At 35.6% G+C, this 24,111-nt stretch overlaps 1 protein-coding gene across 18 annotated transcripts in view; it reads right to left on the minus strand.

Moving 5' to 3' along the window:
* Positions 1-24,111, minus strand: part of PTPRD (protein tyrosine phosphatase receptor type D) — a 368,346-nt gene that overhangs the window by 50,684 nt on the left and 293,551 nt on the right. For all 18 annotated transcript variants that reach the window (XM_071579825.1, XM_071579819.1, XM_071579818.1 and 15 more), the window contains 3 exons: positions 23,528-23,625; positions 12,351-12,474; positions 113-288 (listed from right to left, as the gene is read on the minus strand). In XM_071579825.1, the coding sequence (XP_071435926.1) occupies positions 113-288; positions 12,351-12,474; positions 23,528-23,625 (398 nt within the window). The remainder of the gene's footprint in view (positions 1-112; positions 289-12,350; positions 12,475-23,527; positions 23,626-24,111) is intronic.

Consider the following 24,111-nt stretch of genomic DNA (forward strand, 5'->3'; position numbering starts at 1 on the left):
ATCAGTTTTGATGCATATAAAGAAGGTACGCAAACACACATGAAGGAACAAAAATCTTGCATTAGTGATAACTCAGGCACAATATTAATACCCTTGCACATGCTTTCCTTACCCTGGACCTTTCCTCTAGTTTTGTCATCATGACAACAGTTGCACCTCGTTGTTCCCACATCATTCTCCAGAAGTCACCAAAGGTTTCTGGTAATGCCCCTTGCGTTGCTATATAAGCATTCTGCTTCCTGTATCCATCTATGTAGTTGGCATTGATATAGTCGCTGCCTGGTATGCCTGCAAAGAGAAAAGAGTGAAAACACAAGGCAGCATATCTGTGACATCCTACTGTACAAGGGCTAAAAAATCCCATGACACAGCTGGATCAGTGAATCTTAGCTTGATGCATGTCAAGTAGCACATGGGTACTTCAAGTGAGTGTATGCCATTTGTGGTGCTGGGAAGCATCATGGTCTCTCTGGGAAAAACTGTTCTTTTGAAACAAAAGACCAACAAAAAATATAAAGAAGCCTGAAAATCTTTACTAAGTGGAGAGACCTGGGGGTTGAGACAGTAGCATGTAAAAGCCGGTCTGAAATTGCCTGCAGACACCCACCAGTATGACAGTGTCTACCTGGGACAGACAGGAAGGATTCACCATCAGACACCCTCATCAGGCTCCTTAAGTCCTCCTGTTGAGCTCATTGCATTTTTTCCACATACAGAAAAAAATGAATGTTGACAAGACTATTAATATCACTGTTACAGTAATTTTTTTCCCATTAAGTGGGAAGATAATTATGAGCTTTATTTTAACAAAATGTATTATGTAAGTCAGCTTTAAGAAACACAGAAATCTGCTATATAGTGTATACATCATAAAAAGACCTCTTCAAAACTGAGTAAGAATTAAATGTATGAAAAGAAGGTAGAATCCAAGACCTGTATCTACACTGGACCTATGTCAGTTGCTCAAGGCTCAAGTATTTTGAACAAGACTTATAGAGGAATTTTGATTGTGTCTACCAGATCCCCTAAGAAGCAGGCCAGTTCCTAACTGCAGCCTAACTAACTCAGGGTATGCAGTACCATGCCTGTACTGAGAGCTTGAACATGCTGCCTGCCAAGGTCAAGAAGGTGTATTGGCTGTAGTGAAGATAATGTTACTAATCTGCACTAATAAGGCAGCCATGCCAATGGAAACAGATATATATGGACTTAAAATTCTCAGTCCACTGCTGAATTCAGAAATGCAGTATCCAGCTTTTAACTCAGACTATGCATGGAAGAAGATAAAGCATAGTAGGCATCAGTTTTTAAGTTACTGATGTTTCTTTAACTGATGATTGGAGCAAGAAAGATACTCATGTGAGATCTCAGTGCTGGTTGGATGGCAAAGCAGTGTCAATCCAGTGTTGGAACTCGTAAGAATTCTGGAACCCAGAGGAGTTAGATGAAATACAGATCTGTGCATTATAATAAAGTAATACAAAAAAGTTTGTTAAAGTAATTGACAGAACTTCTTAGAGCAGAAATGAATGATTTACATTTACAGAGCAATCTGCTATGCACAAGTCAACAAGCCCAAGATATGAGGCAGGTTTTCCAAAGAGACTCAAGATGGTGATACCAGCTTCCTGACTTCCTCTAAAGCTATGAGTGTTTTAACTCCACAAAGCAACAAAGTTGACTTTCTTTGGCTATGAAAAAGAATAAATTATCCAAGATGTTTAAATAAATGTTTTCCAAGCTTTTTGTCAGAAACTGAATCTTCAAATGTATTCATTCTGATGCATTAGCTCCTGCTGGTGATTCCAAACCAGGAATTATTCGAGCTGCACACACTCCTGTCTTTCCTGACAAGCAGTGACAATGGTAGATATAGTTGGGAAAATAATTTGCATTTTAATGAGAAGTAGAGGTATCTCTTTAACACTTTGATTGTTTTGTTGTTTTTTTGCTTCAATTTCTACCTGTACTTTGTGTAAGCTTAGTGTTTGATTCCACTACTCAGCAATGAACAAACTCACTGACTAAATGTAACACTAAGTAAATTTCAATATAATTTGAGAGTTTCTCAGATTATGGGTTACTGCAGCTGTAGACTAGCACATAATTTTGCCTTCATACCTAATAAAGTTCCAAATATGTTCTAATTTTATAGGTTCAAATCATATTTAAACTTAAATTTTAATTTTATTTCACTTTTTGTACATGTTTAAAAGAAAAATGTGACAAAATATTTCAGCAATGGAAGGATCTCATAACTTCAGGGGCTAAGAGAGACTGAAGATGGCACTCCTCAGGCAGGATGCATGAATGAAAACAGAAGACTGGCTGAGTCTGATTCAAGCTGATTGAAACTCTCTTTTGGGAGAAAAAGAAAACAAAATAAAAATACTTTTAAACCTGCACAGTCTAGAGCTGAAAAGCTTGATTCCCCTCCATGAAAGGCAGAAACTGGAGTAAAAAAACACCATTCTTGTAGACTTAAAAGTTGTTTTAGAGGACACTTCTTATTGTGGATATTGAAATTAATGACTTAGAAAATACAACTGCTAGGCACAATGCTGCATTTTCTTCCTTTATCAATATAATAAAACATGTTTTTTGCAAAACAGATGAGAAAGAAAAATGAAGCAAACAGGAGAAATCTACATAGACTAGGTATTATTACCAAAGGAACTGAGAAAACTGGTAAGAAATCTTTCCTGCATAAATTAGGTTTGTATTATGAAGCCTGGTATCATACTTTGAAGCGCATGTTACAAATAAAAGCTTGAGGAAAAAATGAAAAACAACACTTTGTAGAATGGTTAAATTGTCTTCTGGGAAAACTGTCCTCTGGAACTGATACTGCACAAACTCAGCATGAAAATTAAGCATGAGAAGTATTGCAAACTGTTCAGTAAAGAATGATCTTTACAAATCCTATCAGCCAATCCTAATAGCTGAAGTAAAAAATCCAGAATGTCTAAAATTGTAAATAGCCATTTTTTACTAACTTGTATTAAATTTATTGATAAATTATATCAAAATAAGTAACTTCAAAATTACATAAATACTAAATCTTTGAGTTAGAATGAAGAAAAGCTTACAGATTACACCTTCCTTAATCACACATTCAAGTAAGAAAGTATTAAGATTATGAATTACTGATAATTGCAAAGGGGATTTCTTCGTATCTAAATTGAAGTGGAAATTTTCACTCTGTTTTTCCACTTGACTTTTACAGAGTGGACAGAAAAAATTCTGTATGTCCTTTAGCCAGAAAAAATTATTTTACAAGACAATTCAGCCTCATGGTTCATGAAGAGGATATACTGGGACATAGAAATGGAAGTCCATTTACCACATGCCCTGAGCAACTGTTAATGACTTAACTAATGCAGTTTTGGAAAAAAACCCTAGGTGCTACTCCAACACTTGAAATGAGAAAAGATTTTCATGAAGGGTTTATCGCTAACAGAATAAAGTACTCAACAAGGTTCTGTCTTTGCTGAGATTAAGAGAAGAATAGGATTCACAATGCTCAGCTCCATTGTTTCTTTCACATACAGTATCCACTAGGTATTTTCTTTATTCTCCATTTTCATAATCCCTTCAAGTATCATACACATTTCTCAGTCTCTTTTCATCACTGTTTTCATGCATGACCTCAGTTTTACATCCTGTTCTAGAATCTTTTCCTATTCTGTAATATCATTTCCCCACTCTCACTTTCTATCTTGCACTTTGCCACATGAGTTTTTGCTTCATCAGCTATGTCCCCACTACACATAAACTGAAAGCCCTTTAGGGAAGGTGCCTTCTTGTAAGAGGACTAATGACATGTGCAGTTTAAGAAATATAAATCCTGAATATCTATAAATATCTACACCGACCAAGCATAAAAAATGATGAAAGAAAAATAAATTTAAATATTAAAATGCCACTTTCTGCAATGACTTCTCTGGCCACAACCTTCTTCTGAGCTGAGAAAACTGAACAATTCTCTGTCAAGTCTAATAGTGCAAAAAACAATCAAATGACAACCAGTTTGACTGCAGTACAATGAAATCCTGCAGACCTTTGTTAGCTGCCATAGCTTGAAGGCAACATACCCACAAGCACAGCAGCAATTGCCATCATTACTTAAATCTGGGTTTCATAGTTAAGAGAGGTCAGTTGTTCTGTAAAAGCATGGGTTAAGAAGGAAACAAAGCAACCAAATTCTGTCTTCAGTAATACTGATACAAACCTTGCCTAAGTAACTGGCATCAGTGGAGTTTATTGTAGATTTAGGATGGCATACCTGAAGTGTAAATTTAGGGTAATCCATACAGTATACCCTGACTTTTACAAGTTTGCAGAAAGCAGTTACACAGTTTCTGCACAAGTCAGTTAAAAACCAAGCTTCTGAACCATAATTCTACCATAACTATTTTCTAGTAGCCTTTTCAACTACAGTGATGAATGGCCAGAGTCTGAAATCTCTTTAGCCAGACAGGAATCAAGCATGATAGGGGAAGAATCAGATGAGCAGCTGAGCATAAAAGACATCCCATTTTCAAATATCTCAAGAGAAAAAAGCAATTCAGATTTTACAGAGTAAGAATGAAAGATCAATGAAAAAAATTAGTCAATGCCACAATTAACATGCAAAATATTTAAAAAACCTTAAATTGTATTGCTCTGGATTTATGCTGAGAACTCAGGAGCTGAGATGATCGTATTGTAACATAGGCTCAGATCCACAAGGCTAGGCTATTAATGTAGACCTCAGGAATGATTCACTTGATTTCCTGAAGAGAGTTATAATCTTAAATAACTTTAATTAGACTTCATATTTTATTCACAAACTAAAATAAGATAATGAAAATATTTCAAACCTTTACAAAGGTTCAGTACTGAACCACCTTTTTATTTAAACCAAATTAAACTATAAACTTCCCTTTCTTTAAGACATGTGCTCTTAGTCATAAATAGTGTGAAGTAATAGGATTAAATTCTGTCATGCTTGTGAAAACGTTGGAAAAATACAACAACGTACTTAAAATGCTTGATGAAGTTGTACTGTTGGTTTAAATAAATGACTGGTGTTTTGAACAATGTCAGAGCAAAAATCACAGAATTATAGAACATTCTGAGTTGGAAGGGACCCATCAGGATCATCAAGTTCAACTTCTGACCCTGCACAAGACCATTCCCGAGAGTCATGCCATGTACCTCAGAGCACTGTCCAACAGCTTCTTGAATTCAGATACACCTGATGCTGGGACCACTTCCCTGGGGAGCCTGTTCCAGTGCCCAACCAACCTTTGGGTTAAGAACCTTTTTCTTATATCCAGCCTAAGCTTCCCCTGTGGCCTGACACAACTTCTGGTCACTCCCTCAGATCCAGTCACTGGTCACCACAGGAGAATAGATCAGTGTCTGCCCCTCCCCTCCTTGTGAGGAAGTTGTAGACTGCTGTAAGGTCTCCCTTCAGTCTCCTCTTCTCCATGCTTTTCAACTATAGACTATGCAGGTTTAAAAGTATTTTTATTTTGTTTTCTTTTTCTCCCAAAAGAGAGTTTCAATCAGCTTGAATCAGACTCAGCCAGTCTTCTCTGTCCATTCATGCATCTTGCCTGAGGAGTGCCATCTTCAGTCTCTCTTAGCCCCTGAAGTTATGAGATCCTTCCATTGCTGAAATATTTTATCACATTTTTCTTTTAAACATGTACAAAAAGTAAAATAAAATTAAAATTTAAGTTTAAATATGATTTGAACCTATAAAATTAGAACATATTTGGAACTTTATTGGGTATGAAGGCAAAATTATATGCTAGTCTACAGCTGCAGTAACCCATAATCTTAGAAACTCTCTAATTATATTGAAATTATATTGAAATTTACTTAGTGTTAGTCAGTAGTTCATTGCTGAGTAGTGGAATCAAACACTAAGCTTACACAAAATACATGTAGAAATTGAAGCAAAAAACAACAAAACAATCAAAGCGTTAAAGGCTGAACAGGTCAGTTGATCTCAGCTGCTTCTCATACAGCTTGCCTTCTAGACTCTTCACCTGCTTTGGTTCCCTCCTCTGGATGCTGCCTAGTAGCTTACTATCTTATATTTTAGCACCCAACACTGCACGTAAGGTGAGGCCACACCAGCAGAGAGCAGAGTGGGACAATTACCTCCCTCTGTGGAGCACCAGGCCTAAACATAATTCATCTCACACATTCTGACTGTTAAGACAGCAAAGATGTGATCAGAACAGTGAGTCCTGCAGAGGTGGGGCAGCACTGTCCTGAGCCAAATGCCTGCTCTGCCTTGAGACTCATTTTCAGTGCCACCACCCTCCTGACCCATTTCTTCAGGAAGAGTTCAAAGAGTTGGGTGTGCACCTGTGAACAAAACAGTGTGAAACACCTGGTTTACATGAGGCATGCATCAGGTTAACTATAAAAGGAAGCAGACCCCTCACTTTCCTCTCCTTTTCATCTTTTTCTGTTGCCTTCTTTGTTCACAATCCCAGACATGGACCACACATGTGGTGGGGCCAATGTGGGATATAAGGACTGGTGATATTCTTTGTTCTCTCTCCCTGTTGTTTTGCTTGGTCAAGACACAGCTACCATATTCTACCCCATACTGCATACAGAACTTTATTGTGGGAGTGGGGAGACTGTGGAGGTGTGTTGTGGCTTGTTAACCAGCACCTTTTGAGTATTGCTGTGTAGTGGCTTTTTAGCCAGCACCTTTGAAAAGTGGTGTAGTGGGTTATGAGCCAGCACCTTTGAGCAGTTTATTTGAGGAGCTGAGAACTTTTTTAAGTGTACTGTACAAAATTTAGGGTTTCTCAGCCACTGCTCTTGTGGAAGCGCATTGTAAGAATGTAATGGCTTGTAAGCCAATAACTTTTGAGGCTAAATAGTGGGCTGGTTGCTGGAGCTAAGGCAAATGTACAAGAAAAGCTTAAGAGTTCTCAGACACGTGGTCCAGTGTCTTTATTGAACCTCATGAGAATTTACAATGAAAAACATGTCCCCTTCTGGTGGGTTGTGAAAACTTTGACTGGCTGGTGATACTGTGCTTGATGCCTCCTAGGGTCAATGGTTGACGTTCCTAGCTTCCAGGGCACTGTTGACTCAAATTCAACTTGCCATAAACCAGGACCCCCAGGTCCCTTTCCATCATGCTATTCTACAGCATCTTGTTACTTAGTTGGTATGTGCATCTAGGATTGCCCCATCCCAGGTGCAGAATCTAGAACTTCCTCTTGTTAAGCTTCATACAGTTGGTGATTGCTCAGTCCTCTAATTTATCAAGGTCTCTTTATAGGGCCTCTCTGCCTTCCAGGGAGTCCTGTCTCCAAATCGTTAATGAAGATGTTGAAAAGAATTGGGCTGAAGACAGAGCCCAGCGGAACCCCAATAGTGACAGGTCACCAGCTTGATGTCACCACATTACCTTGCACCCAATCTCTGAGCCAGTTGCTCAGACATTGCATGATGTGTTTATCTGTCCATACGCTGGACGTTTTGTCCAGAAGGATACCATGAGAGAAGGTATCAAAAGCTATGCTGAAATACAAAAAAATAACATCAACTTGGTCAACTTGATCAAGTTGGTCAATGAACTAAGGCAGCTACTAAGTGCCAGTAACAACTATTTCTGTGGGTGTTTTTGTTACATAAAATCTACATAGTTACAGAAACTGTCAAACTGAAATGGTCTAAGCACAAATCTGTACTCTAAGAACTCACTGAAATTTGAAGCAGTGCAAGACCAGTTAAGGTACTGTAGTAATGAGCATTTATAAAATGAAAGATTTTTACAAAGACTGAGGAAAATTCACTCCATATCATCCTAACGAAGGAGTATAAGAAGGAAAGAGAAACATTAGAAAAAGAAAACGTATAGATAGCTGAATTGTGAATGGACTATTAGGACTAGGAGAGTCTGGTGAAAAGGGAAAAGATGAAAGATACACAGTATAAAATAGCAGGAGGAGCTCTGTTAGGAAAAAGAAGGGAAGCTTGGATTTGTTTTGTTTTGTTTTAAAAGTGGTCTAGTATTACGAAGTACAGAATGAAAATAAACAGATTGTTCTGTGCAGTTCTTCAGAGACACAGATAGCAGCATTGTACCACGATGATATGCACAATGCATCAAGACAGCAGTAGGTTGCACAATGCTGTAAATTGAAATCTAACATGACATCATCATACTGTGATTACTTTACAACTGTTTGAAGCTGGATTTTGTGGGTTTTCAACTCTTTAAGACTGAGTAACACAGAAGTTTACATTCAAAGGAATCTTGTTTTGAATAGAAATATTAAATTATACTCTAAATGATGCACTGAAAGGACTGTTGAGTGCCTCTACTATGCCTCTACTAATACAAAAAAAAGGGTTTCTTGATATCAAAATGGTTTGGTATTACCCACTTTCAATATGAGTGTGCGCAGTAAACCAAATCTGCATTATCCATTCAAGAACAAAGCCACTGGAAGTTTTCCTGAATCTTTCCCCACTGGTAAGTATGGCTAATTATACAGGAAGAATTGTTCTGAGCTGATTTCAAGGGTATCAGGAATGGTAGCACTTTTGTTGTTAAGGTACAATTGTAAAAGTATCAGCAGACTCATATCCCTATAACTTGTCTTGACATTGTTGAAACAGTCACCATGAAGTCTTGAATTTTGCATCTACTTCCCAGAGACATTTACACCATGAAATCTACTTCACTGATCTTTCTGTATCCTGTTATTCAACACTGAAATACTATTCATGTTTTTAAGGTACTTCAGGCTTGTACAGTGAAAGGACATAGAATTACTCTAAGTGGATATATTGTTAGCAGAAGGCAACAAAAATGCAACGTAAGAGCACAAATAATTTGTATAGTTCACGATCCTTCAGTACATATTTAAGAATTTAAATTGATCAAAATAATTTCTAAATTCAAAGATGATGGCTTGCATAGTCAAAGCTGATTAACTGGCACTTGGCCATCAGACAAATAAGAGTATTAGGAGCTTCTTGCCTTTTCTTTCTTGATCATTTGTATTAAAATCAGAGACTTCTAGTGTCAGCAGCATATTAAAGTCACTAGATCTTCCATCAAACAAAAATTACACTGCTGAAATAAATATATTTTTAATAACTAGAATTATGCAAATACATACCACATGTAGCAGACTTTTAGTATTGAATATCTCATAAAACAATTGGCAAGACTTTTGAAAATGCAGAATATTTAACCATATTTTTCCCCCATTTTCATTTACTTCTTAGAGGTTTAAGGTCACAAACCTAGCTGTTTTAACTTGATCTTTTTCTCTTTTAATCAGTAAATTCTCCCTTAAACACATTCAGATGCACATAGTAAACTTCATTACATTGTAATATTCTGTCATTATACTTAAAATTCCAAGTTTCCATCTCAAACAATCTGAGCAATCGGAGTTCAAGAACATGGGAACAAAATTTTGCAAAATACTATTTTCCTTCAGAAGGAAAATCAATTTACCCTATCAAACCTGAGTTTTCCCTCCAAAGGGACGCCTAATGTAAAAAAATTTAAGCATTGGTAGAAAACTATTCCTGAAAAGTGAGCAATTATGTTGTAGAACTCCACGCTATAAGTAATTACAAAGGTCAAGAACTTAGCGGGGATTCAAAATTAGGTTTGAACATGTGTAACAGTAGTTATGAAAGGTACCAAAATCAACCCTTTGAAAGTGTTACTAAGCCTTATGTTTCAGAGCTAATGCAATTTTTAACAACTTGATATGATCAATAGTTGGAAAGTAATAATTTCACATCTCTGCTAATTGCTTCTTAAGACTTTCTAGGAATCGTTTTGTATTGGCTACAGAGTTGGGCAACTGCATAAAACTACCCTTGTGTCCCATTCTAAAGTAGCAATCATAGCATCCCATGTTTGTGTAATACCATCAAGAGGCAAAATGACCATGAGTCTAAGATTGGTAGATGCTTAATTTCTTGTTCACATATATTTGCCCTTGAACAGGGTCCAAGTGTCTAGGTGTAGAATGCAGCCTTTATCTTAGAACGACAAGAATTATGCAATTTGGCCACCAAAGAAATGCAGATGTGACCCATATGTAAAGTATAACCAAATATTCTCCATATAATTTTAACAAAATATAATGTAGTCACAATTTAGGTCCTTATTAAGCTGTATAGTAACATAGGTAAAGGAGAATATATTTTTAAATATTATTCCAAATATTCATTTCCCCGGTAGCCTGAAAACAAACATAGCTGTCAACTAAATAAAGTGCTGGGCAGACTGTGTATTTTCATATCAGGAATATTTACTTAAAAACTGAAAGAGAATTAGCTATTACTAAATGCTCAGACCAATGTATTAAACTTATGAAAGTACATACACAAAATTTCAGCAACACAATCATGTAAAATCCCAGGAGCAAAAAATTTTAGGAGGATAATTATATAGTAAATTATTTTTCTTTTCAAGACCAATTATCATTGCATAAAAAGGCACTTAATACTTGATTTATGTTGCTTTTTTCACCACAGTGTAAAGACTGAGAACATTCTCATAACCATGGAAATCACCAAATGGCATTTTTTACTTAAAATAGGGACTCAAACATTACAGTTTAATGATATTTTGTCCCTGCTCCTTAAAATACTCCTTTCCATTAGGGTGATGCAATGCATTTTTCCCAAGTTTTCACTATCTCTTATCTAAAACCATAGTATAATCTACTGTGGAATTTGATTCTTTCAATTACTTTGACTAACATTTTCTGTTTTGCCTTTTGTTTGCTTCCCACTCACTGAATATGTTCATTTTCTTTAAGGGAACCAAATTTCAGGGATCATTTACAGAAAGGGGAAAGTGGTAGAACTTTTTAAGCCCATATGTCTGATCTATAAATTAACAAATAAATTTCTTTGCATTTAGGTTTTTTTTTCCCTCCCCTTCTGTCCCTCTTTTACACAACTCTTTTTCCAAACAAAATCCTTTGGAAAGCTCAAGTCTTGTTTCTGTCAGTTAGACATATTTCTGAGTTAAGCATCTTGTTCCAAAGAGCTTTGCTTAACACTTCCGAAAGACTGTCCAGTTGCTGTTACTGGAGTATACGGACCATGCACTTAGTCCTCTTGTCTGGACCAGTGAGACAGAAAAGGATATATTTGTTGAATTATGTCACATATACTGCTAATTAAAATACTCTCTTTTCAGTGTTGAGACAGGTAGTTTTAACAGGTAATGGCAACTTTCTATACAGCTACATTCTTTCACAAGGCAATAGGAAAAATTTTAAGTGATATTGCAGAAAAATCGTGTTAGAACCACTATGAGTCTCAGAGATGGAACTAACATAAGCAGATAACCATAGAGAAATTCTTCAAGGCAATAATTTAAATTTGCTAATACATTTGAGAAGCTCTTATCTGTGCTATCAAAGTCTGTATTATGCAGACGCAATAAATGAAGGAAGATCTAAACTGCAGTCAGTGGGGTTGACTTTTTCTTCACCAAGCAGCTAACATTAAAATGGATTGCACCTATAGATCCACTGTCTTCAGGTCTGCAGCAGCCAAAGATAAGAAGCTGTTCAGAACTGTAAATTAGAACACGTTGCAGTTTAACTTGAAGTGTATTATTACTGAAATAATTATGACCTTGATTACAGTTCCCTGCTTCATATGTTTCGTATGCAAGTCCTGTCAGAGTTCACTAAAGGTAAATTTTATTTTCATTTACATTGTTTCACTCGAATATGTAATTTATTATATTTTGGCCAACATTAATACCTGACTGTCAACAACACAGAATAAAGTGAAAATCTGTCACCAACCCAGGAAACAGATTAACGGTAAGGCAGAATTGGCAACTAAAAGAAATCTTCTGATGAAAACCAGTGTCTCCTGCTGCTTTAGCTCTTTCTTGGTAAAGGAGAGAAATATCAAGGGCTTACCACCTCTAAGAGTTTGTTTCAGTTAAAACTCTAAACTGTTCTGTTCTAGTTTTTAGAAAGCTTTTTGACAAAGAAAGATAGAAGGAAAACTCTCACTATACCTCATTGCCAATCTTTAGCCAATAACATACTCAGGTTCCAACAATTCATTTAAACACTCTTATTTAACATTCAGATTGTAAAGGAACCTGATGCATTCAGTGTTACAAAAGAAACCCTGCATATTTCAGTGTAAGCTCATAACATATTACTGACAATAAACATCAGAAAAGATTGTCATTATAGGTTTTTACTGGAAGGATTTTAATTAGCAATTCTGTATATTACTATGTAAGCTTATTGACTAGTAAAATTATACTAGATTTTAGGATTTAATTAGTTTAATTTTAAAGGTCTCCTTACCTTCTATTGCTGAGAGTAGAACACGAGAATGGTCGTACGCAATTACATTCGCATATCTATTCTTTGGTTTGTTTACTTCCAGGTTAGAGTGTTCCCATGTGAACTGCTGACCAGGATCAATAGACTTCGAAAGAGAAAAAGAAGAAAAGGAAAGGAAACTTTCAGCTAAGGACTACATAATTGTTTTATTTATAATGATTACAAACTAAACTCCCATAGTTTATTCTGCAAACTATTTGGTTTTGAAAGAAAATTATTATTTCGGGAGATGTTGTAACATATTATATCCTATTACGTAAAGCATTTTGTATTTATGTACCTGAAATTTCCATGAGGAATTTAAACCATAAACATTTAAAATCCAAGGCCTTCTCTTCAGAAAAGTAAGCTATCCACCTTTTTTACTTTTTCACTCATCCTTACAAATGAGGGGTTCTAGTATAACAGAGAATGAAAAAATGTCAGAAATCTCAGAAATACTGGTATGAAGAGGAATAAATATTTTTGCCTTTCCTCATTATTTAGTGAATATGTTCAAAAATTTCAGTCTCCTGTTTACTAAATAAACAACAGACATTCCTGAATAAGTTTTGCAGAAGAAAAATAAGGTTTCTTTTCTTTCATTTTGATGCCAGGCCAACACATGATACCAGTGTTGCTCAGGAAACCAACTGCGTATCATCCATAGACAACATGAAACTTGTTTTTTATTTTCTTGAGTCATAAGTAAGTAATCAATTCAGGCATATTTGGAATTTTAATGAATGATCTCTTACTTGTAAACATAATTCTGTGTTTTTAGATTCACTATTTATTTGCTTTTTCCTTCACGTTACAGGATGGAGTTAAGGAAGTATGGCCCACACTCCTTCATCGTTTACCATTAGGGAGACTCTCCAGGCTCTACTACTTTTACCTCTATGCTTGAGCTATATATGGTTGATGATATATGTATGGCTGATGCAGGTAAGTAAACACAAAATAGATAACTGCTTATGCACACCATTGCAGAGGCTGTATGAAAAGTCATCTCATACTAAGAAGTCATGAATAATTGCCTGTTGTTTTACTTTCCCTTTATGTAAAAATAGAAACCTTAACATTCTTTTGTCTACATGTATATGGCATAATGGCTTTAGGTTTACACCTTTGCTTAATCCTGGGAAGAACTGACAGCTCGATATGCTGCTGGCACAGATAAGTCTACAGGGGGCAATTCACCAACACAATGTTCATTATCCATAAGAAATATGGCCAGCAACATGGCACAAATCAGAAGATCCATAATGCATCAAACCATCACTTTTACTGACTCTTTCCAGGGTTACAACAGCTGCAAGTCCATTTCATGTTAATGGAAATGAAATATGACCTGTAAACTATTAGAGTAGGTATTACCTGACAACGACCATGTGTGAAATTAATTAATGTGATCTACTAGGACTTGTCCCTTAGATTAACAATTAGTATTTGGCCAGACAGAAAACTGTTTCATTCTCATGCATCTTTATATATTTTATACAATTTATGTATGTAACATTCAAAGAATGATTTTGCTTCCTTATTGAGACCTTTTAAAAAAATCATTTTGTCTGGCTGCCTCATAGAGAGGTCTTATGTTTTCTGACCACAAAGAAAAATTCCTATTTATCAGCAAAGCAAGTAGTAAAATTTTAATCTGTAAAGGTTTTATTCCATTTATTTAAAATTTAGTTTCCCCACAGTCATGTTTTCCCATGCTCTGAGAAAGATGGCTGGTAGAATTTTGAAGAAGGTAAACACTGCCTAATTTAAGAACCTGAGTATTTTTATCTTTACTGCTAAGTGTTATTTAGCCCATCTAAGGTGTAGAGAAAGAATCTGGACTACATTTCAATCGGTGCTGGGAAAAGAAGCATTATACACATGTACAGTATATTTAAGAAATAATATACCTCTTCATCAGCTGACCAGCAATTCACTGACATCATATAACTTGAAAAGCAATATAATTTACATAATGACTTCTCTCAGCACAATTACTCTCTTTTCCTTTTTGAGTTAATGGAAGTGAAAAAGATAACTTGTGCAGAATAGTTGTAGACCAAGTTTTCAGAATTTTGGAAAGCAATTAGAATGGATTTAGCTCAGAATTCCAGTAATGATTTAGAACATAGTAATTTAAAAATAAACTCAAGATCCTAACTATATATTAGTGCATTATCCTCTGAATAACTTTTAAAACAAAAACAATTATTTGACTAGGAATTATGTACATCCATAATATCTGTGAACTAGTCAGTATTTTTTGAGAGGCTTATAGGAAAAAATGATACCTAAACCACAGTGCACTGCTCCAGAATGAGGCACACTGCTCTGTATTGTTCTAGATTAAATAACTGAAGAAGACTATTTATCTACTCTTTTAGGATTTTACCTACACTCCCAAAATATTCTGGAAATTACTTCCCAATATCAGATGTTACATGCACCTTCTCTTCACATTTGATGTGAAAACTAGAAAACTGTAGAATACATTGGCTGGCTGTTTTAGTTTGAGATAAGCAACTGCCTTAACCACTCCCACACTGGTTCCTACTTCCCTGGAGATGATGTCATAATGTGGTATGGAATACAAAATTACTGGCTAGAAGAGGTCAGCTGTTAGCCCAGCCCAGCTCAAGTCAGCTGACAGCTTCGGCCTAATCCAAACTTCAGAGCCCAAATCTAGGCCCACCTAGGTGAACCCATAACACTGGCTAACATGCTGCTAGTTTTGAGCCCGGACTGCAGGACTCCAGCTTTACCTTCTAAAAAATAAAGCATGATGTACACAAATATAAAATAAATCCATTTGTAAATACAGCTAATTGAAAACAGTAAGTTTAAGGTGCAGTTTTGTGTATGTGAAGAACGGTCTAAGATTCCTACCCATTTTGAGAAACAGCTTCAGTTCTACATTTATAGACTATTAAGAATACTTTACATTTAAGGCTTAGCTTGAACTAGTCAGTATTATTCTTCTACTTTTCTCTCCTTAATATGTAAGCAATGTAGAACTACTGATTGATAACAAGAAAAAACCCAAACATACGGCCAGATGGTGTAATTCAGTGATTACCATTTAGGTCTACATGCAGACATATTTAACATAAATTATCAAAACCAGGCTAATGGATTGAACTTCAGTATTTCCTGTTTTTCTCACCAATCCAAACCACTTTGTGGCCTTACTATCCTCCCACAAAGCACCATTTTATCAAAAGAAAGTTAATCTGTATTTCCTCAGACTTAATAGCCACACAGCAACAAAGAGTTGAGTGGTATTGGCAGATGCATTTTAGAAGTGTGAAAGACCAATAACTAATGAATAACAAGTCCGTACTAACAGTTTTAATGAGTGCTTTAATGGTTTAATGGATGGCACTTTAACAGGATTTCAAGTATTCTCATTCTGAAAGCTTGCCTTCAATAAAGCTGTCATTAACAAAGAACTGGATTTCTTCACAGTAGAACTGTGCAGTATGAGTGCTTTGCGCAAAAGAAATAAAGATATCTGTAATACTGTTATTTCCCTCCCAAGCTTTGACAAATCTTTCCACTATTGTGTTCTGAATGGTTGACTACTGAAAAAAGTCTGATCTGTTAGTGGGAAAAGACTTGAGCAATATTTACTAGTACAATGCATCATCCATAAAATAGTTCATTGACTAATAGTCATGGTAACCAGAAGAATTTCAAGCAACTCCACTCCAGTAAACTCTGTAGCTACTCACCGTGCAATTTTCTTTTACATTACTTAAATACAAGGGAAATGTTCCCTGTTGGAATTGTAAGTCTTCCAGGAGTGTATTTTGGTTCAGTACCGAGGAAGGAATCAGTGTGACAAAAATTTTATCCCTCCTGGTGTAAGCTGGCACATGTCTGCCTGCTCTGTAACACTGCTCTAATAAGGGTCACTAAGCAAGCAAATTAGGAGCCAGCAGTGTTAATTTTTTTGTGGAATGTGGGGATTGTGAGTTACTTCATAGATTTCACAAGCCCAGAAGAAGAAGGAAGCATGTTATGTAAAGAATTTCTCACCACTGCAGGTGTGTGATTCACTACAAATTAAATCATTGAGGACCATTGCTCACAAACTTAAGACCAGGTAGAGAAAAAACAAGAAAAAGGAAAATTTGAGAGGATAGCAATGCAAATGCACTTAACGTAACTGGGGTAAGTACTCAGCTATGCATAAAAATTAACAATTTGACCCTCTTTTACCAATGTCAGCAGTTGTGATGAGAATTTCATACCACAGTTGATGAATTCATAGTAGAGTGATATAGTATTATTCAGGACGTTTGCTAAGAGAATGAGATTTACATACTGCATTATCAAAACATGAATGTTAGATGCATGACCATTAATACATGATTGTGGCAACTTGCCAACTGGAATTATGTTTTTTAATTAAGAGAGAGACTTTCCCATCACACTGTAAAGGCTACCACTTTCAACAATATGGGGGAAAACTCCACATATTTTGCATGGCTAGAACCACTTTAGAAACTCTAATACCAAGTTGCATCCTGGTACTAAAAACAATTAAAATTGCAGTTGAAACATTTCTAGATAACTTTCAAAGGAAAGTGACCCAACTGTTCAAGAGTAGCTAGAAATACAATTAAGGCTCTTGCCAAACTCCTTTCAAGAATAAAGATATTTCCTGTACAACATCAGGGTAATATTCTTATGACCACATGAAATAACGTAAAACCTGATTCCAATGGGATCAAATAATCTGTATAAGCATGTAATTAAAGTATCCTTAAGGAGAAAAATAAGCATTATTTGAAAATATCTTTGAAGGAGAGTCTCCTTTACAAAAGCTTTAGACAACCTAGCTTTTAAAAATGAATCATTTTGGTTTTTACTTCTTTGCCTCCAGTCTTAAACCTAATCTGTTTATTCCCCACCTACAATTAAAATCCTTTGACCATGATATCATAACCAGTTATCATGGAAATCATTTTGTGAAAACAGAGGATTACACTCAATTTCAGGTAGGAGGGAATAAGTATCAGGAGCAGAAGAATACCTGAGTAATGAAATAACTTGCTTAGTTTTAAATATTTTTGTGATTACAGCATCCTGTTGTTTTGTTTTACACAGTGTGTGAAATACAGTAGTTCCTAAATACCAAACTGAATCTTGTATGAGACACTGGTTCTACCTTAAATTTTCCACATATTTTTAAAGCACTGTCAACATTTTTTTTAGAAATGAAGAAGGAGTGAAATTCTCATTGATTCCTCAATTTTTCTCTGTAAGTCCCTAAAAATATTGCAAATTCATCTTTCTAAAAAGCCTCCACAACATTCAGTTTTACCTATAATGACCTTTATAGTCTACCCTTGAATAATTTTTCGTGCTATAAGGTGTACTTTTCTCTTCATACATGTATTACTGTTTTCAGTGAGGCAAAATAAAACTGATATTTATTACAGAATAGAATCAGACAATCATTAAGGTTGGAAAAGACTCCAAGATCATTGAGTACAACCTCTGAAAGATTATTACCTTCTCAACTAGACCACAGCACTGAATGCCATATCCAGTTTTTTCTTGAACATGTCCAGGAATGGTGACTCCATCACATCCCTGGGCAGCCTGTTCTAATGCTTGACTTCTCTTTCAGTGAAAAAATTCTTCCTGATGCCCAGCTTGAACCCCTCATGGCACAGCTTGAGGCTATGTCCTCTCGTCCTGTTGCTAGTTACCTGGGAGAAGACGACAATCCCCACCTTGCTACAACCTTCTTTCAGGTAGTTATTTGACTAATTAAACTGTCTCTGTGGAGTTCCTTGGCAAAATACCATTAGGTATCAGACCAAAACATATTCTAATATGTAAGACCAGCTTTCTGTGATTTGTTTATTTTAGTTATATAAACATAAACAAATGCTGTTATCCCAACAAAGCATTCACAACACTAAAGAAGGAGATAAACCACCACTGTTAATCTCAACTAGCGGCACTACGGATTCCCGCTCTGTCTTGAAAATTCTCTATCATAGCTATCCTGCTGGCTGAGATAGTACTGCAGGTGGAACTAAGCACCAAACACTCTAAGTGAATGCAACAGCCCTGTGCTATTAATAAGAAGACAACTTTTCGTTGTTCACTGACTACACAAATTGTTTCTCAATAGATGGAGCTCATCCTATGAAAGTTGCAGAATACCAATAAACAATGCTTGCAATATTTAAAAGAGGAAACTATTGTAAAGATAAACAATGGAAAACACATTTTTGCTGAGCAAAAAATTGATTTTTGCATATGAGTCACTATTATCTACAATGATATAACAGCTAAGTGCATCTGTTTCTTTGGTAGAAAATCATTCAGTGCATTATCTGTTCTTTCTGGACTTCGAAAGTGTATTAATAATGATAGTAAACGTCCCATTTTCTTCCACTATACAAGATTTACTGTGTTCTAGTAGCCAGTGTTTTACAAAAAGAGAAATATACCATATTCAGGAAACCGTCTTCTCATCACAAATTCTACCAACTGACTATGAAAAGCTACAATAAAACAATGTCAAAATCTCAATGTTTTCCAATACTCATTGTTAAAGGAAAAGATTGTCTGTAATTTACAGAAGGAAATCCAATGGGAGAAAACATTAAATTAAATACAACTTATTGTAACATTTGTTATCACTGCATACACACACATCCAGTAAATCATAAACCAGCACATACAGGCTGACAATGCAATTTTTGTGTTGCAGTGACAGGATCTCACACCACAATAGTATGCATCTGAATCTACTTCCTTAAGGGTGTAAAGCAATGACTATGGACTCAGGTAAAAAAATGTGAAATTATTTTAACAGTTCTCAGAAATCTACTTTGGAGGAAGTGATGTTTCTGTTCCCTACAGAAGTAAATGATTTTACAAATACATCTAGTGTATTGGACAGAGTAGACAGAACATTACTGTTCTTATTCTGTCTGCCTCCATGATCATTTTTTTTTGTTCTTAAATTTTGAAGCCTGAGTTAAGGAGACATAATGTAAAGGTCAGTTTCTTCTGAATACAGCTTATTGCTTAGCAGCTGTCAAGTCCATATGGAGCCTTACATTACATACAAATCCCACTGAAATTGCCAGTGTCAGCAAGTGCTTAATAATAATCAGCTGGGATCAACCTTGCCTTTAAATTAGAGAACACAAAAGAACTGTGTGACAAATGATATGTCATGGTAACAGTGTAACTCAACATTTTGTTTAGGTTTGGGGATTGCAAGCTAACAAAAATTAATGATGGATTATGAAAAATTAATTCTGAAGTAACAGAGCCACTTTATCCAACAGGTGAATTGAAAGTTTATTGTAATCGTGCAACAGTCATAATCTTTCAGGCGTGGCCCCTGTTGTCCAGTAAAAACTGGTCCTCAAGGTGAAGTTGTGAGACAAGTGTAATAGAAGAAATCTCCACTGTTCTGATCATACACTGTAAGTGCTGAGGTAGGAGATGCCCTGGAGAGACATTATGAAATAGTTTCCTAAGACTTCTAGAAGCAGAAACTCATCCAGTTGATGACACTGAACCTTAGAAAACGCTACTACATAGCTAGAAGGTGTTTGACACTGAAGAATATACTCCCTTTACCAGATCACAGCAATGAAGGGATTGTACTCTTCCTCTTTTTTTTTCCCTGAGAATATATAATTTATACTATGCATATTACTGCTTATTTTTTTTCAATGCTTCTTTCCCAACTTGACATATTACCCTGGATGTTCCTTGCACAAACAGTGTGCAGAGGAATATAGTTTGGACTTACTTAACAGGAAGTTCAGGTGGTTTCTCAATTAGGTTTCACATAGCACAACAGGAACATATTCTCAGAAATTTAAAAAAAGATAAAAAAAATCCAACACCACAAAAACTCTTACACCAGGAAACCCCCATTTGCAAAGCTTTATGCCAGAGGAATGAAGAACAGGGGGTTCACTTTGGGATTTTTGAAGAAAGCAATCCTGTCTGGTCTCATCCTTCACCTTGCAGGACCACAAGGAAGTTAGAGGGATTCATTAGAAAATAATGCCAGAGGGCATAAATCAGCAGAGGACACTCTTTTGGTAGTTGTGAAGATACGGGTAGGTTTCTGTTTGGCTGAAGAGAAAGCAGGAGCAGGCAAGGAAGCAATATTTGTCCAAAAGGAGAAAAAAACCCCAACTTGTATTGAATTCTGATCAGAAATTCTGATCAAAAGCAAGTGGATGGAACAGGAACAAATATAGAATAGATAGAGGTAAGTATTTAAATACTTCTGAATAGCTGAAAAGATTGCTAAGGATATGAAGAGATGTGTTTGAGTTGTGAAACAAGTAATTCTCTTGAAGTGGCAACCAAGGCAGGGTATGCTAAAAAACAAACATCCTTTAGAAATGGAGCTAACCTCCTGAAAGAGGGAGGAGAACTCAGTGTTCATCAGGAAACTGTTAATATGTATTTCATTTTATGGTATAACAAAGTCATCATAACAGTTATATACCATCAGTCTATTTTTAAAGAATTTCATCTAGGCAATATAAGCTATTTCATAAAAAGTAAAATAAAATAATCAAACACCACAGAGGAAAGAGTATCATAGAAAAAGAAAAAAATCATCAGTGGTAACAGATGCAAACTGTTTGCTTCCCTAAATAGCAATTAATTGGACGACTTTGCTAGTATCAATAAAAGTGAGTAGTTTCCTGCTTCATGTAATTCCTTCAACTTTGAAGATGAAAACTATCTCTATTTCCTTCTGCGTCACCAGTTCAAATGTTATCTGAAGTGACAATAACTGAACAGTTATCATCTGTACCTATTTCTGCCTCACAATTTGTTTTTTTAGTGATGGTAGTGAGAATCGCGACTGAAATAGAAGGTCCCAATCCCTGACCACAAATGTACCCACCAGCTCACTTGTGCTGGCATTAGAGCTAAAGCAGACATGTGGTGAGCTAGTTGAGGGAAATGATCCAACTGAAAACAGCAAAGAAAAATAAAACAATTAGTTTTCAGCTGAATCTATTTCCTGAGATAATCCTTGAACAGCTGCACATGTGCTAGTGCCAGGACTGGCACAAGAGAGACTACAGGAATGCACAGCCTTAGTCCACTAAGCCTAGACCATGAAACCAAGTAACAGTGCTTTTCACTAGTTCTGTTTCAAAATGGATGAATCTTGGACTAGGTGGAAATGAAGTGGTATCTCTACAGCTGGGATTTCAAGGATAAATGAAGGATAAACATTGAACCCTCTTGGACAAAACAGTATGAATGAAGCTTTAGGTTGACCCACAGTTGCCCACATTCTAATTTTAAATATCTGATCATTGCGGTCCAGATGGTATGTTTTGTTAAAAAAAAAAAAAAAGAAGAAAAAAGAAGAAAGTGAAAGCTGTCCGGTTTACACAGGTTAAAAAAAACCTCTGGAGGGAGAGATTAGGAATGTAATGATATAATGTATCTTCATCATGCTGGTTATGAATTATTAATATTACATTCTCAAGATGATTTTAATGATTTAAATAATAAAGAGCAAATATAAACCACAAAAATTTTTAAGTTATATTACAGCATATGAACCATGTAATCTTCACAATATGTTCAAGATGTAGTGAAGCTGAGTTGTTTATTTTTCTAGAAATTATACTACATTATATGACTTCTAAAAAGAATTTCCTACACAGAAAAAAACCACTTTGCCTACAGTAAAATAGAAAATTACTTTCAAATTTGTACCAAATTTTACCTTTTTTATGGTGAACATTCTGCTACATATATTTCCCTGTCTGTTACAATTTTTACACTTAAGAATACAAGATTTACACACTGAAAAGTGAGAAGATTCTCCTACGCTTTTTGTGATCGGAGCAGTAAACAGCAAGCCTAAGATGGTCTTCAAACAAAGTTATTTCCATGAATTGTTGAAACTTTATTTTCCTTTTGACATCTAATAAGACTATTTTTAGAGCAGTCTTAAGGTCTTTATGAACAGTGCATTCAATTAAATAATAAGAAATTCTAATTCTTTATCATAGCAATTAGTATTAACTTTTAATATTTTCTGTCAAGACTTTTAAAATAAAATGGAAAAGGATCCTATTTCTGCACCATGCAGTCACATGTTACTATGAAATCAACATGAAAGGAACTCAAAGTTATCTTCGGTGGGTTTTTTTATTGCACTGTCAGTGTCCATATTAACTTTCAAATGCAATAAATGTGCAGTCCCTAAAAACAATAAGAGTAACACAAGCTTTTACTCCAGCATGCTAACAAAGTGTTGAAGGATTTTAAGAAAGGATTAGTGACACAACAGACTACAAACAAATACTGTGTCAGTGATCCCTCTGGGAGTCGTTAATCCTTGGATCACTGACACGATCGCCTACAGCTGATCTAAAGAAGCACTCTGTTACTGATGGTTCAGTGCATACTTTATCCACATATTCTGGACATAGATAGTATTTTAGTATTAAAGAAACAGCTATAATTTACTATGTTTAATGGGTGGCTGTCTATGTACCTTAGCCATAAACTATTGACCTGAGAGGCTGTTACTCTCCACTAAAGCATACATATATACCCTATGGGTAACTGACAAGGTGGCTTGTAAATGATTACTCTCTTGTGGTTAAAGTCTTTCATGCTCTCATAATTCCAAATTTAACAAAGTGGCACTGTTGAAAGGAGGAAAGTACAATGTCTTGAAATTGTTTCATTAAAAAAGACACGAGGCACTTGCAAATTCTTTTATCCATGCGAAATTAAAGGAGTGGACTGAGTGTTCTTTGGAGCTTGCACTGTATGAATCCTATCAACATTACACAGGAAATTTTAAAAATTATCTAAGGATTTTTTAACTACATGGAAAATGGATGCTTGTGTATGTTGAAAGAAGTAAGTGCTGCATCATTCACTACTTCAAGTAAGTGCTCACGGAATCTAATTGACGTGTATCCTTATAAAACAGAACAGAATTTTATGAGCAAAGGAGCCACTTCACCAATGTAGGCATTTTTCACATAATTTTTTATCATGGTTTTGCTATCATCCAAACCTGGCACGATATTAGAGAAAAGTCTGGGAGACAGCAAGCACAACATTTTAAACAATTTGAATAATAAGAAAGATGGGAAAATTACCTCATACTCCTGTGAGAACTTCAAATTGTCATTCGCTTTCAATCTTTCAATGTGATCTGCAAGTTCCAAGATGGGTATTGGGGGATGACTGGCCATACCTGTTGAAGAAGAAAGAAGAACAGAATTTAAAGTATACTACAGTGCTAGCGTTGCTCTAAAATTTAGAAAATGCAGTAGTTAGAATGTCCAGAAATGTGTAAATAGTATAGATGTCATATGTGAGAGAAGCAGGCAAATAGTTTGGTTACTCAAAGCAGGACATGCTCTGGATAGATGAGCTCTGAAGCAAAATTAAAAGAAGTCACTAAGCATTTTCCCCAAGCTAACATTCCTAGTGTAGAGGAAAGAGTTACTGTAATATGAGTCAATGAGTTTAGCTAGGCATGGAAAAATGAGACAGTTAGACCTGATGTCAACCTCTGCTTTGAGTAATGACTCTTAATGTCATTTCAAACTCCTTCTCCTGCACTGCATGAAATGGAAACTCTGTTGAATTAAATGAGAAAATGTGAGGAAAAGACACTGAAAGAGCCCTAAAGGGGAAAGAATAGTGTTTTGACAGAAAACAAAGTGACTTATGCATA

This window comes from Pithys albifrons, chromosome Z (genome assembly GCF_047495875.1).
Source record: "Pithys albifrons albifrons isolate INPA30051 chromosome Z, PitAlb_v1, whole genome shotgun sequence".
NCBI lineage: Eukaryota > Metazoa > Chordata > Aves > Passeriformes > Thamnophilidae > Pithys > Pithys albifrons.